The sequence below is a fragment of the Tamandua tetradactyla genome, chromosome 12 (assembly GCF_023851605.1).
Source record: "Tamandua tetradactyla isolate mTamTet1 chromosome 12, mTamTet1.pri, whole genome shotgun sequence".
Lineage (NCBI taxonomy): Eukaryota > Metazoa > Chordata > Mammalia > Pilosa > Myrmecophagidae > Tamandua > Tamandua tetradactyla.
The window spans coordinates 84,378,991-84,392,734 of NC_135338.1; the positions used below are offsets into that span (position 1 = coordinate 84,378,991).

Sequence of the window (13,744 nt, forward strand, 5' to 3'; positions counted from 1 at the left end):
GCCAGGGCTTTGGAGCACGAGTAACAGGAACTGAGTTTGGGCTGACTTTAGCAGAAAAGGAGTTATATTTTTGTAGGCGTCTAGGGAGGTGCCCAGAATCAGGAAGGAAGGCTGAATCCCCCAGCTTAGAATTCAGGGGAAGGCGGGAGGGGTGGGTGAGCATAGGCAGCAGGAGAGAGCACGCCAGGGTCAGGCCAAGAGCATGGGGTGGCCACGCCTGCTGGAGGCTGGGGGCCTCTCCCCACAAGAGTCACAGTCCTAGGTGGGCATGTAGGGGAAACATTTGCCCCCGGGGCAGTCAGAGTGAGTGTCCACCTCCTTTAGTTTCTGCTGTGGAGAGAAGGGCCCTCCTTTCTCCACAGCTCACCTGGTGGGGGAGAGGTTTCCCCAGAGGCAAGAGCAGTAGATGCCGTTGAGCAAAACAAGTACAAGAACAGAAACAGTTAAAAAATACAAAACAACAAAGGTGGCCTCCCCTGAGAAATTTCACAATGGGTTATGAAGGAGATGCACTCGTCAATTCCATCCAGCTCCTTTGTATACTGGGCTCTGTCCTAGGGGCAGGGGATGCGGGAGAGACTGTGAGAGGCCTCGTCTTCCTGGAGCTCGTGGAGTGGGAGCGACAAACGACATCCGATACACACAACCAACAGAAGGAAAACCAGAGAGTGATGACGCCGTGCAAAGCGCAAAGTGGCAGTCGGTGTCGGACGGGGTCAGGGACACCCCTGCGAGAAGTGACCCTTTACTTAGACAAGAAGACAGGGAGCTGGCCAGTGAGCGTTAATGAGGTGCAGAAAGAGGGCTGCTCCTGGGGGGCGAGGGAGGGTGGCTGGCATGTTGAGGGTACGTGGATTGGGCAGGCCTGCAGGCCTGGGTCCCCCAGGTTTGGAGAGCAGGCTTTGTTCTAAATGCCATGGGGAGTTGCCTGGGGAGGTTAAGCAGAAGGGTGAAGTTATGGATTGAATCATGTTCCCCCCAAAGACAGGTTCAAGCCCTAACCCCCAGTTCCATGAATGTGGCTCTCTGATCATTTGGAGGCTTTCCAGGCCCCATAAAAGCATGTTCTGAAGTTATTCCTTTCCTGTGGGTATAAACCTATTATAGGTGGAACCTTTTGATTAGGTTATTTCAGTTGACATGTGACCACCCCATTCAAGGTGAGTGTCAGTCCTCTTCTTGGAGTCCTTCATAAGAGGATAAATGATACACAGAAAACCCGGAGAAGCAGAAAGAGGAAGCCACAGAAGCCAGAAGCTGGAAGCAAGGAAACCTGGAAGAGAAGGACCAGCAGGTGCCACCATGTGCCTTCCTGTGTGGCAGGAGTCCTGATTGCCAGTGCCCTTTCTTCAAGAGGAAGGTGTTGGCCTGTTGATGCCTTAATTTGGACATTTTCACGGCCTTAGAATTGTAACTTGTAAACTAACAAATTCCCATTGTTAAAAGCCAGACCGTTTCTGGTATTTTGCATTTTGTCAGCTCTGGCAAACCAGAACAAGACCCATTTGGTAATAGGGTCCTTGAAGATGTGTTAGTTAAGATGAGGCCAAATTGTATTAGGGGAATCATATTGGATTAAACCCTCAGAAAGACAGAGATGGATGGAGAGACGGCCACGTGACAGAAGCAGAGATTGAATTATGCCACAAAACAAAGACTGCTGTGATGGCTGGCTACCCACCAGCAGCCCGGGAGAGTCAGGGAACAGCTGTTCTCAGGGAACAGCTCCTGAGAGGAAGCTGGCTCTGCCAGACTCCTTGATTTTGGACTTCTAGTCTCCAGGAGTGAGAGACAGTAAATTCCTGTCATTTAAGCCAACCAGTCTGTGATAGTTTGTTAGAACGGCCCTAGCAAACTAAGATAAGTGACGAGTACCAAATTGTGTGTTAAAAGGTCCCTGCCTCCCCCACCCCTGAATCCGGCCCTTACCTGGGAGGAATGGAACCGTACCCCCAACTCTGTGCCCCGGGGACGCTGCACCCCTGCACAGGCTCACACAGAGGGTCTCTGAGCTGGCACGGAGCAGTAGAGTGGAATGTTCCAGTCTTGGCTTTCCTCACCTCTCCCCACCGGCTCGGCTACCTTTGATGTACATGACTCAGTATTCTTCCGCTTGGGGTGGGGGGTGGGGCGGGTGACACAGGAGGGAGAAGTATTTTAAAGAACAAATTGCAGCCGGAAACAGGTGGTGCTGACACCAGACACCCTGGGTCTGGGCCGCCAGATTGGAGGCTCGGCCCTTCTACACAGCTTTGGTTGTTTCTAGCTTCCTCTACAGCCATGCAACGGAATGAAAATGCCAAGGCGTGCCAGGCGAGTTCTGTTCGGAGGAAAAATGACATAAATTTTACGGTTACCATGCGAAACAGACAACAAGCCTTGCTCTGGTAACTAGCATCCTCGCTAGAATTTTATGAGAGCAGGAGCTCTCACACTCCAGCAGAGGTCAGAGCCCCCCCACCCCCACCCTGAAGGCTTGTTAAACTCTGCTGGGCAGGCCCATGCACAGGGTACCTGATGCAGCAGCTCTGCATGCAGACCAGAACTTACAGCCCCAAGGAGTGCCCAAGTGAGGTTGGAAACTCCTGGCCTAGCACCCTTCGCAGAGGTGCTGAGCTAGAGAATGTAGCCCCCACCTCGCTATTTGTGGGTCTGAGGGGGCTCTAAGGGCATGGTGTGGGGGCAGCTAATGCAGGTCCCTATCTGTCCCCTGGGCCCTGGGAGTGCCCCCTCTTCATTCCTGGTCCCTGTCTGTCCTACCCCAGCCCTGCTTTCCGCCGCCGCACCAGGGTTGCTGCAGCGTCCTCCAGGCAACCTGTCCAGGTCCGCCAGCTCAGCATCCAGACTGCCAAGGAAATGCGACAGTCGTAGCCAGGGCTCTGAACCCCTGCCTGGGACACGGTTGGCTCTGACCGCCAGAGACATTTCCAGACGACTGACCGCGTTCTCTCTACCCCACAAGGTGTCTCTCTAAACATCTTATGGCCACGTCTCCAAGTTTTTCCCTGGAGCATGAATTTCCATGAGGAAAAGGACAGGGGATGGTTATCCCATGTCTTGGAGGCCCCGCCGCCTTGTGGAGGGCTGGGGTTGTGTCTGGCATGACAGATCGGGACGTGCTGCAGGGCCACACTCTCATCTTCTCCATCGTGTTAGCATTTTTGTGTGCACGTGCTCCCAGGGAAGCGGCTGAGCCTTGGGGAAGAGGAGTATGGAATCCATACACAGTTCTCAGCTGTCAACAAGGGCAATTCTCCCTGTAGCGCTCCCTGAAACTGGCTTGGTCCCAGACTGATTCCTTACTCTTTCTTTATGGGGCTTGTCACACGGTCACTGGGAGTCACTCTACCAGTTATCTCCCTAAACCCACAATGCGTGTCATGCCTTCGGTGCTTGGCCAGCACCAACGTCACAGGCCCTGAGTGTCCAGATGGCACCAGCAATTCTTTGCAACATGAATTCTCTCTCTTATAATCTCACGTTTTCATTCGCCCTAATTTTCATGTTTGGAACAGAGGTTTTCAAGTTTGGACCCAGTCCTAAGAGTGACTATTTCGAGAAAAGGTTGAATGACAGCTGCTGGGTGGTTCTCAGAATAGAGAAAGAAGGAAAAAGCTATGTGCTTTCCCCTTCTTCACTCAGATTTGGGGGCAGGTAGTTAAGACATGGCCTCGCAACTGGCCCCATGCATGGTCCAACATGAAAAAAGAGCAAATCGAAATGCCTGTTATTTTATTCTTGAGGCAAGGAAACTTTGGAAAAAAAAGGATGCAAGGACAGAGCAATAGAACGTGCTCTATTTTTTCCTTGTGGGAATGACTATTTCTTTACACAAAGATAGGTTTTATTTAATTCACATACTAGTTTTCAAAGAGTATGGTCCTAGCCCAGCTGCACGCAATGGCTTTGTCCCACAGATGCCTAGAGCTTGCATTATGCTCGCCAACTGGCATTGGCATGGTAGACGCTGTGTCGCCAATCAGCCTCAGTTTACCTGAATCGACCGTGGCTGTGCGTCCCACTGTGGTTGGTTGTGACGTTATGCTGCTGCTGATGTATCGAGGGTGTTTATCAGCACATCGGTGGGGCAAATGTTTAATGTGCTTGCTGGAGAAGTGTCCCTTCTAGTTATGTCTATGACAGAAAGCTAAAGGGAATATTCAAGAGGGCCTCGCTCTTCTTCCCTCTGTGTCCCACACAGCCACCTCTGTCACCTCCCCACTAAAGGTCTCAGGAGGGGCCTGAGGATGGAGACCTGGGTATCTTTAAGTCCAACAGGTTTGATTCCATCCATGCCATCTTTGGTTCATCTGCCATATTCGAGGTCTCCCATATCCCTTCGCCTTCAGCTTCTTGATCCCGAGGTCCTTATAATTACGTCGTCCAACGAAGGCGCAAAATTGAGAATAGCATATCCTTTTCTGTTGTTCTAACTGTATCGCACTGACAGACTTTAGTTAGAAAGAGGAATTCAAGGGCTACCGAAAGGGAGATGGTCTTTTTTGGCCAGACACGTGGGTTTGAATCTCGGTCATCCTTTACTCCTGGCTGAGGATCTGAGCAGTTTGTCCTGCCTCGCTGAGCTTGCTTCCCATGGCAGTGGAGGAGATGGACTTGCTGGGGGAGGTGGGGGGGGGGGCTGGTGTAGGCCACCTGCCCAGGACAGAGGTTGGCGCTCAGCTGTGCCCAGAGGGCACTGGTCTCCCCCCATCGTGAAGTTCCCTTTCAAACTCGGCAGGAAAGGCCAGAATGGCAGTTTTGTGCTTTCTTCCAAAATCATCTAACATCCCATTTCTTTTTTAAAAATCCCTTATTTTCCCAGTTCCTGGCCATGCAAAAAAAAAAAAAAATCCCTTTAAATTCTGTGCAATTTTTTAAACCAATTGATTTTCAGCTTAGCTTTGTGTATGTGTGTAATTCCAGAGTTTTCTATCATATACATATTTCTTTTCAGTAATTCTCTTTTTTTTTGCCTTCGTCTTAGAAGGGCTTTGTAATGAAATCTGGATTATATTGCATATATATATATATGTGTATTTTCTGTGTGTTCCAATAAAGCTTTATTATGGATACTGAAATTTCAATATGGTATAATTCTTTTTATTTTTTGTGGACTAGAAGGGCACAAGCTACATTTCAATAGGTTTCTTATTAATATTTAGAATTTTAAAGAATTTTTTTATCAATAGAAAATAATTTACTTATATATTTCCATATTTTTAACACTTTTAAATTTACAGAAAAATCGAGTAGATAATATAGAGGGTTTCTATACACCAACCCGCACCCCAGGCCCACAGTTTCCCTGATTATTAGCGTCTTACCACAGCATAATATATTTGTTACAGCTAATGAACCAGTGTTGACACAGTACTATTAACTACCACTGTAGTTATTTGGATGTACGTAGTTTTTACAGAATGTTCTTTTTCTTTACCGGGCTCCAATCCAGGATGCTACTGCATTAAAAAAGATATATTTATATTTATATATTTATACTTCTATCTTTGCTTCCTTTTTATCTCTCAATAGGTATACAATATGTTTCAGCACCAGAGCCTGGGGATTAGAGTTAACATTCAAGTCACCAAGCTCGTCCTGCTCCGACAGCGTCCTGTAAGTCCACTGGGCACTTCTCCTGGCACACAGACCATGTGACTCCTCCCAAAGCTCCCTGGTTGCTGTACATGCTGGGGGCAGGGAGTCCAGGTGCTTGTTTGTCTGGTTCTCCCTCCCCAGCTCTGCAGAGCACAGGGGCCTGGGATGCTTGGTTGGTGCTTGGTTTGCTCAGAGCCTCAAGGGGACTTCAGAGGTGAGGCTGCCTGCTCTCCAGCACTGGGCCCTCAGCTGTGCACAAAGGCCCGGAGGCCAGGGCTTTGGAATCACAGTGACACTTGTGGAGCTTGCCCGAGCTTCAGCCCACGTGTGAATTTGCGGTAGCATTGGTCTTCAACTGAGCACGTTTCCACGTTACCTGTAGAGTCGAGCAATAGCTCTGAAACGGAGGGAGCGATGCTTGGTTTCGGTCACTGTGCTGGCAGCAGAAAGGAAGACTACTTTCCTCTAGTAGCAGAGTGTTCATTTGAACTTATAAAATAAGGCCCCTGGCGGTCGTGTTGTGCATATCTCCTGCAGTGAGAGGCTATTCTTGGGGTTAGACTGGTTGGACGCCACCTCGGGGCAGCTCTCTCAACTGTAACTTCTGCACTAGGGTCTGGGCATAAGCTTTGGCGCCCCTGGACAGTGCTTCTCTAATTGCCCCTGATTTCTTTTAGGCCAAGTTGTCCATTGGGCACCACGGTGAGCGGTCCCTGGAGAGCTTCTGCCACTGGCAGAACGAGGAATACGGGGGAGCCAGGTACCTCGGCAACAACCAGGTCCCAGGAGGGAAGGACGACCCGCCCCCCGTGGACGCGGCCGTGTTCGTGACCAGGTACGGCTGGATTCCATCCGTAGCTGTCTTGAGAGAGGGAAGGGACTTTTTTTTTCAAGAGAGAAGGAGGCATACTGGTTAAGAATTCAGGCTTGGGAATGACACCTTGGACAACCTGTCTGAGCCTCAGTTTCCTCATCGGTAAAATGGGGACAAATGATAGCATCTAATTCCAAGGGTGAGGATTAAAGAAACTATTGCACTTTTCACAGTGCCTGGCCTCGAGCAAGGACCTGGCAGATATTAGCCATTGTTACTATTATTCAAAATAATATAATGAAAGTACTGAAATCCTAGGGAACCAAGAGCTTTACAATCTCCCCCCCAGATTCATCTGTTAGGTCTTCCCCTGACTAAATAAAATGCCGGTTGGGAAAGCACCAGCCTGTATTTGAAACTGCTTCCAATCTCACTGAAGCACGGTATTAGGGGCAGAGCAAAGCACTACAATTTGTGTGTGGGAGGAAGTCCGGGGGACGCATGTGTGACCTGCACTGTTTCCCTGGGTTAGCCATCCTGCGGGTCACTCTGGGGAAAATAAAAGCGGGCAAGGAAGCCCATGGAATTCTCTCAGAGGTGGTCATTGAAGCCAGGAACGAATCTTTATCGGTTTCAAAACTTGACTCATTCCTCTAGATTGAGAGACGAGAGAGCAAGGGTACCGAAGGCCATCTCTGACAGCAGGCAGTGGCCATGCAGATGTGGCTCTTATTTTTTTTATTCTACGTCTCAGATCTCTCTGAGTAAACTTTTCTTTGATCACTTCGTATTCACAGCAGGGACTCCCTTTAGAAACTATGCAGACATTTTTCTTAATTAATCCATTAGACTCAAATTACCAAAATTTTCTTAGAGTTGAATTTTAGGAATTTTTATTTTTATTTAAGGAAATTTTTCCAAATTATATGGGTTTTTTTGTTTTTGTTTGTTTCGTCCTTTCTGAGTTTAGAGGTAAGATTGTGGAAGAGAAAAATTTACTGTATATCTTTTGTCTGAGGTCCAGCCTGTCCTTCCAAGAAGAGTTAAATCTGCTCTAAGACTTTGGTTTTGAGTTAAGAAAGGCTGTTAGGTTGCAGCTCTTGGGGCCATGTGCCGAGAGATGCAACTATAGGTCCCCGGGCCCAATGACATCCCAAAGTGAGCTGGGGGAGCTCTGTGGCCCCAGGCACCAGGTAGTACAGTTCCCTCATTTTCTCCTCCTGAAAACACAAGCCATGCATTGCCACCAACAGGCACCAACCAGACACCGAGTCACTCTTGTAGATAATTCACCAGTTGTCAAATTCAGAGGGTTAAAATGTCCCTTGGAGCATGTCGATCATACATAACAGAACATTTGTTGCTGCTGCAGGGTGTGAGTAAATACATACATTACAACATTGCAGAAGTGCCTATTCAATAATTCTGATGGTCGGCAGTATGGCCAGGGCACTGCCAAGCACCAAGGTCCAAAGGATGGATATGGCCTCGTGCTTACTTTTTTTTTTTTGCCTAGTGCTTACTTTTTTTTTTTTTTTTTGCCTGATGTTTAACTTTGACCTGGGTCCTCCCACTCCATGAGTGCAGGGGGACCTCAGGAACCCCCCTGCCCACACACTCACTGCCTGGAGCTCACCATTGCTCAGAGCACTCTGAAAAGTTCTTTCTGCAGGGCTCCCTGAGGGTTGCGGAATTGGGGTGGGTTTGAGGGGAAACAAGTAGTCCCTGGGAATCACATCTCTCTGTGACTGTAAATTAATGTGACTCATTTTCCAAATGATAATTAAGTTAGGTCTAAAGGGCTTTCCTGGAGAGGAGCACTAAATCACATCATCTTTGGAATATGCAGTAAACTCCCAAGGTCACTACTTTGAAAGTACTTTTTATTTAGGATGTATTGTTCTGGTGTCTTGATAAAAACACACGCATTAGCAATTTTAAATAGAAACTTAAGCAAAATTTGGCTAGATCTCAGAGTTTTATTGAATCAGTTCGTGAATTGGGGAGATTCTAATCGCCATGAGGTAGAGAGGAATTCCACTGATTAAAGAAAACAGCGGGCTTTTAGAGCTACAACAAGGGAGGACATTGGAAGGAAATCTTCTTTAGTTAGTGCAGGCTGTATTTCCTAATATGATTAGTGCAGGCAGTTGCTCAGTAATGAGTAAGTTTTCTGGCTTAAGAATAGGGAGTTGGTGATGGCTGATTAACAGATTTAATTCTGTTTTTTTGTGTGTGAACCAGGGAATAGAAATTTACAGTTGCTCAGTAATGAGTAAGTTTTCTGGCTTAAGAATAGGGAGTTGGTGATGGCTGATTAACAGATTTAATTCTGTTTTTTTGTGTGTGAACCAGGGAATAGAAATTTACCTAAATTTCGGTTTGGCTGGCATGGGATTTAGAATGGGGACCTCTCATTCGGCTTATTGGGTTTTATTCATCAGTCACCTATAGGAATTTTACCTGTAACGTCTTTTCTCTTTCCTGCCATTTCTTTGCACTGTCTGGGCAGTGAAAGCACCCACTGGTGGTCTTGGTCTAGGAAAGAGTGGCAAATTTTTTCCTGAAAGCAGTAAATTTCACCAACATTAGTTGACGAAGCTTCTAATTTAGCCCTTCTTTTTTCAAATAAAAAAAGCCCTCAGCAGACAAGAGCTCAGCTTGAGGAGCTGCAGGTTAGCTTTCCTTTTCCTTTGCTTTTTCCTTCCTCGTAACTGCTGACTACCACACTGGAAATATTTTGTGTGAAAATGTTCTCTTCTAACTGAAGTTTGGGGCGGGGGTGAGGGTCCTGATCGCATGAGCATGGTAGTGGGTTGAATCGTGTCTCCCCAAAAAGATATGGTCAGGTCCTAACCCCCGGTCCCTGTAAGTGTGACCATATTTGGAAACAGGGTCTTTGCAGATAGGGTCAAGCTAAGATGAGGTCCCACTGCCACAGGGTGGGCCTGAAATCCAGTGGCCGGTGTCTTCCCAAGTCTGAGAAGAGGGAGGCTTGGGCACAGAGGCATGGAGCGCGGGGCTGGGAAGAAGGTTGCGGGGTCTCGGAGGCAGAGGCTGGGGTGACATGGTGTCTGTGAGCCCAGGAACGCCACGGGCTGCCAGCCGCCCCCAGAAGCTGCAAGAGAGGCAAGGCCAGCTTCTCCCTCTGAGGCCCCAGAAGAAGCCAGCCCTGCCCACAGCCCCCTCGATTTTGGACCGCCCGCCTCCCGAACTGAGGGAGAAGACAGTTCTGTCATTTGAAGCCCGGGATTCGTGGTGCTTTGCTACAGCCACCTCAGGGACCTGGTGCAGGCAGGGCTGAGAGTGTGGGCCCGAAGGTTGCGGAAGAGCGTGTCCTCCCAACCCGTGGGCCCGGGGAAAAGCACCGTTCCTTCAGCTGCCGGCAGCCGGGCTTTGGGAAAGTGGGTGGAACGGGCCTCTCTCCACGGCCCAGGAGCTGGCTTTTTCTTTCGTGCCCTGCTGACTCTTCACGAGCTACCTGAGTTGCCCGTCAGCATCCTCTGCGCTGCTTCCGTGGGGCCCCCCGGGTTGAAGGGTGGGTGCTCAGGCCCTCCTCCGGGTTGGTACCAGATGGTAAATTGAAGACCTTTCGCAAGGACAAGGCGGAGAGGCGGCGTTAGAGCCGGCACAGGAAGCAGGGCTGGCCGAGAAGCATTGTGTAATAATTACAGGCTGAAAGCTGCAATTCCCTGGGTTAGGCTCACAGGCCCACTGTGAGCCACCATCAGGTTTCATGAGGAAATCCAGTGCAAGGAGGTTGCTCCTCGCAAGAAGCGATCTTTTCTTCCCAGAGTAATCTGAGCCCAGTTCCTAATTGGAGGCTGGCCCGACAAGGCAGCATTTAGGGGACTGTCCCCTGGGGTCCCGAGGCTGGGGCAGGCCAGCACCACGGCTTCTTCTGTTTTCTTTCTCTTTCCTATGAGCTGTAGCTGCATTCTCCTGGACGCCCACCAAGCTGGCAGATGGCCGCAGAGGACGTGAGTTTGACTCCAAGTCCAGCATAAGCCACTGAGCCAGGAACAGCAGAAGCTAGGTTTTCGGGAGCTGCAGCTGTGGCTAGAAGGGGCTCCTGAGAGAAGGGGTCTGGGGTCCCTGCTGGGATCACACAGCAGACAGGGACTCCAGGGGGGCCTCAGCATCCTCTGTGGCTTTTACCTTTGGCACTTGGCCTCTGAGAGTCAGGGGAGTGGTGATGTCCCCACCAACGCAGGATGCCAGGGGACCACCCAAGGCAAACCCGAGGCCCAGCCTATGGTAGCAGCGCAGCCCAGCTTCCCCCTGACCTTCCCTTCCCTGTAGAACTCCATCCTGCTCCCCAGGAATGGTCTCCCCGTCTACCTTCTGACCTCAGGGGCTGCTTGTCAGGCCTTCTCATGCTTTGCTAGGTTTTCCAAATTCAGTGAGAGAGGTGGCCACTGTTGCACTTGCTGGGAGAATTGAAGGTGGTCTGGAAATGCCAGTATTAATAAAGGAGCCGTATGTATTAATTTCCATCTGAGTGGTAGGCAGTAGGTTATCCCCAGGACCAGCTGCATAGTTTGCATAGCCAAGTACACAAGGAAAGTGTGGGGCCACATGTTCCAAAATTATTAAGAATTCCAGGATGGTTAGAATGGGCATAGCCCAAATACCCCTAAAGAGCGAGAGAAAGATCAAAGGTGATGGTGGAGTTCTACAGAGAAGGCGGGGTCTAACAAATGAGTCTGAGTGCTGAATCAGCATGTTGATATTCCTTTTAGTCTCTAGTACCTTAGAGCAGCTAGAAATTAAAACCTAAAATTGTGGAATTGTAACCCATACCAAACTCTGAAATCCATTCTACAACTAATTGTTGCCATGTACTTTGTAATTTATTGCTTTTTTGTGTATATGTTATTTTTCACGGAAAAAAAAAGAGAATGAAGATTATAATAGAGAAGATAGGATTTAACAAATAAATATGACCGGTGAATCAATATGTTGATATTTCTATTGGTCTCCAGTGTCTTCTTGGAGCAGCTAGAAGAGAAAATGAAAAATCGTGGAACTGTAACCCATAACTTTAAAATCTGTTGAATAAGCTACTTGTTAAAATGAACTTGGAAATTTATTGCTTTTTTGTATATATGTTATTTTCACAATTAAAAAAAATTTTTGAAGGAAGGAATTCCAAGATGGTGACAGCAGAATCTTAAACCCAGTGTGGGACCCATTGAATGCGGGGCCCTGTGCAACTAAGCACATGTGTGACCAGCACACACACGACATATGGCCTGCAGGTCCTGCGTTAGCCTTCCTTCTCATTGAGGAATGAACTATGGAGCCTGAATGGACTTAGAGACAGGAAAGTTGGCTCTGAGCCTTCATTTTTACCCCCTCTAGTCCCCAAAGGAATCCCCAGCCTCTGCTTTTTGGATTGGCATGAGTTTGCAGTATGATGATATAAAAAGTGGGTTGTTCTTTATAACAGGGGGGTTACCTGGAGGTGAAGTTGCCTCTGCAGGTGGTTTATTTTCCTTTTCTAAGTTACGGCCATGAACAGGAAGGAGCGAGATGATTTAAATTTTGGCTGTCCCCTTCAGGACAGGTTTCTGATTGAGCTTCCTCCTCCATAAGCAGTCCACCACTCTCCCCTTTTCTCCAAGAGAAGCAGTGAGTGATGTGGTGGGGTCTATCATTTGAGATTTCCCATGTCTCTTCGTGGAAGCCATGGGGTTGGAAGTGTAGAACCTTCTGCCCCTCTCAGCCGACAGGGCTGGTGTTCTCAGAGGTGCTCAGAATGCAAGCATCGCTGAGGCAGTGGAACAAAACCTTCCACAGACTCTACCTCACCTCTAAGGGAAGCCTTCATTGTAGGGTAATGACAGCTGAGCCTCTTTATTTGTGGAGGATACTTGCTAAAATTTATTTGTAACCCCCAAATACTTGTGGCGCTTTCAAGGTCATTTGCTAAAGACATGCCCAGAGGGGTGAAAAATTTGAGTCACCTGACAGGCGCGTTCCCAGCTGAGGTCCAAAAAGGCAATGCTTCCCTTCTTGTTTCAGTGTCCCTTTCACAGAATATTTAGTGCCAAGTCTGTGTGTGTGTTTGTGCTTTTTGTTGGTGATTTTGATGTTTAAAATGACCCCAAGTGTAGCACTGAAGTGCTGTCTAGTGTTCCTCAGCATACGAGGGCTGAGACATGCCTTACTTAGAGAATTTATGTGTTAGAGAAGCTTCCTTCAGGCATGAGTTATAATGCTGCTATCCATGGATTCAGTGTGTGTGTAATATACAATTACTCAATTGTATATTAAATAAGGGGTCTTTAAATAGAAATACACATTAAACAAGATTGTGCATTGATTGATTGATGACAGTGTTGTGACCACAGGCTTGTAGGTACCTAATCCTGTATTTCCCTGGGAAGCAGTGGTTCTGTTTTTTGCTAATCCAGTGTTTGCTCTGGATTTCTAGAACATAACTACCATGACTAGTGAGAATTAGCTCTGCTAATTCTCAGAGGGAAGAGGGGGAGAGGGAGGGAGGGAAGGAGGAAGAAAGAGAGGAAGGAGAGAGATGTAAAAATGTTCGCAACGGGAAGAGTTTCAGATCAGGCATGTCGGGTTGGAGTTAGGAAGAAATCGAGGCAGTGAGGGTGTTTGTGTCCCTGACTTTGGTTTCCTCTTTGCCGGTGCTTCTTCCCACCACCTCCACTGCCTGTTAATCCGTGTGCTAAAAGGGAGTCTTGGATAGAAAAATCAAGTCACCATGCTTCCTTTTTCAACTCTTTATGGTTATTCCCTCTCCATTTCCATTGGACATTCCTTTGTTTTTCAGTGGGGTTGTGAAAAGTATGGGGTATTGAAGGCATTTTTTTCTTCCGTCTTAAAACAGTTTTTCAATGGCTCACTCAAAATTTGGACACTTGTTAGGAAAACATTAGAAAATTCAAGTCACTCATGTCAGGCCACCCACCTGACCACCCTCTCCGTGGGGACTTGCAGGGAGTCCGGAACTCCTGGTAGGACTTCTTCAAGCTGAGACAGCTTAGTTTGCCAAGGCTGCTATGACATATATCAAGCAGTAGTTGGCTTAAATAACATGCATTTTTTTGTCTCAGGGTTTCGGAGGTTAGAAGTTCAAAATTGAGGCATCTGCGAGGCCAGCCTTCCTCCTGGTGTCCACGGCATTCTGGTCCTGCCTTGTACAACCCTTGAGGATCCGTGGCTGCATCTCTGCCCGTGACACAAGGCCTTCTCTCTCTTCCTGTGTCTGAGCTTCTAACTCTGCAGGCTTTTCTAACTTCTCACTCCTCCCCATGGCTTTCTCTGACCATGCTGAGTTTCTTGTACTTCAAAAGGACTTCA

General features: G+C 48.1%; 1 protein-coding gene across 2 annotated transcripts in view; it reads left to right on the forward strand.

The window, feature by feature from the left end:
• The window catches only part of ADAMTS17 (ADAM metallopeptidase with thrombospondin type 1 motif 17), a 345,591-nt gene that overhangs the window by 73,465 nt on the left and 258,382 nt on the right, over positions 1-13,744 (forward strand). For both annotated transcript variants that reach the window (XM_077124036.1, XM_077124037.1), the window contains exons 5-6: positions 5,533-5,616; positions 6,276-6,433. In XM_077124036.1, coding sequence (XP_076980151.1) covers positions 5,533-5,616; positions 6,276-6,433 — 242 coding nt within the window. The remainder of the gene's footprint in view (positions 1-5,532; positions 5,617-6,275; positions 6,434-13,744) is intronic.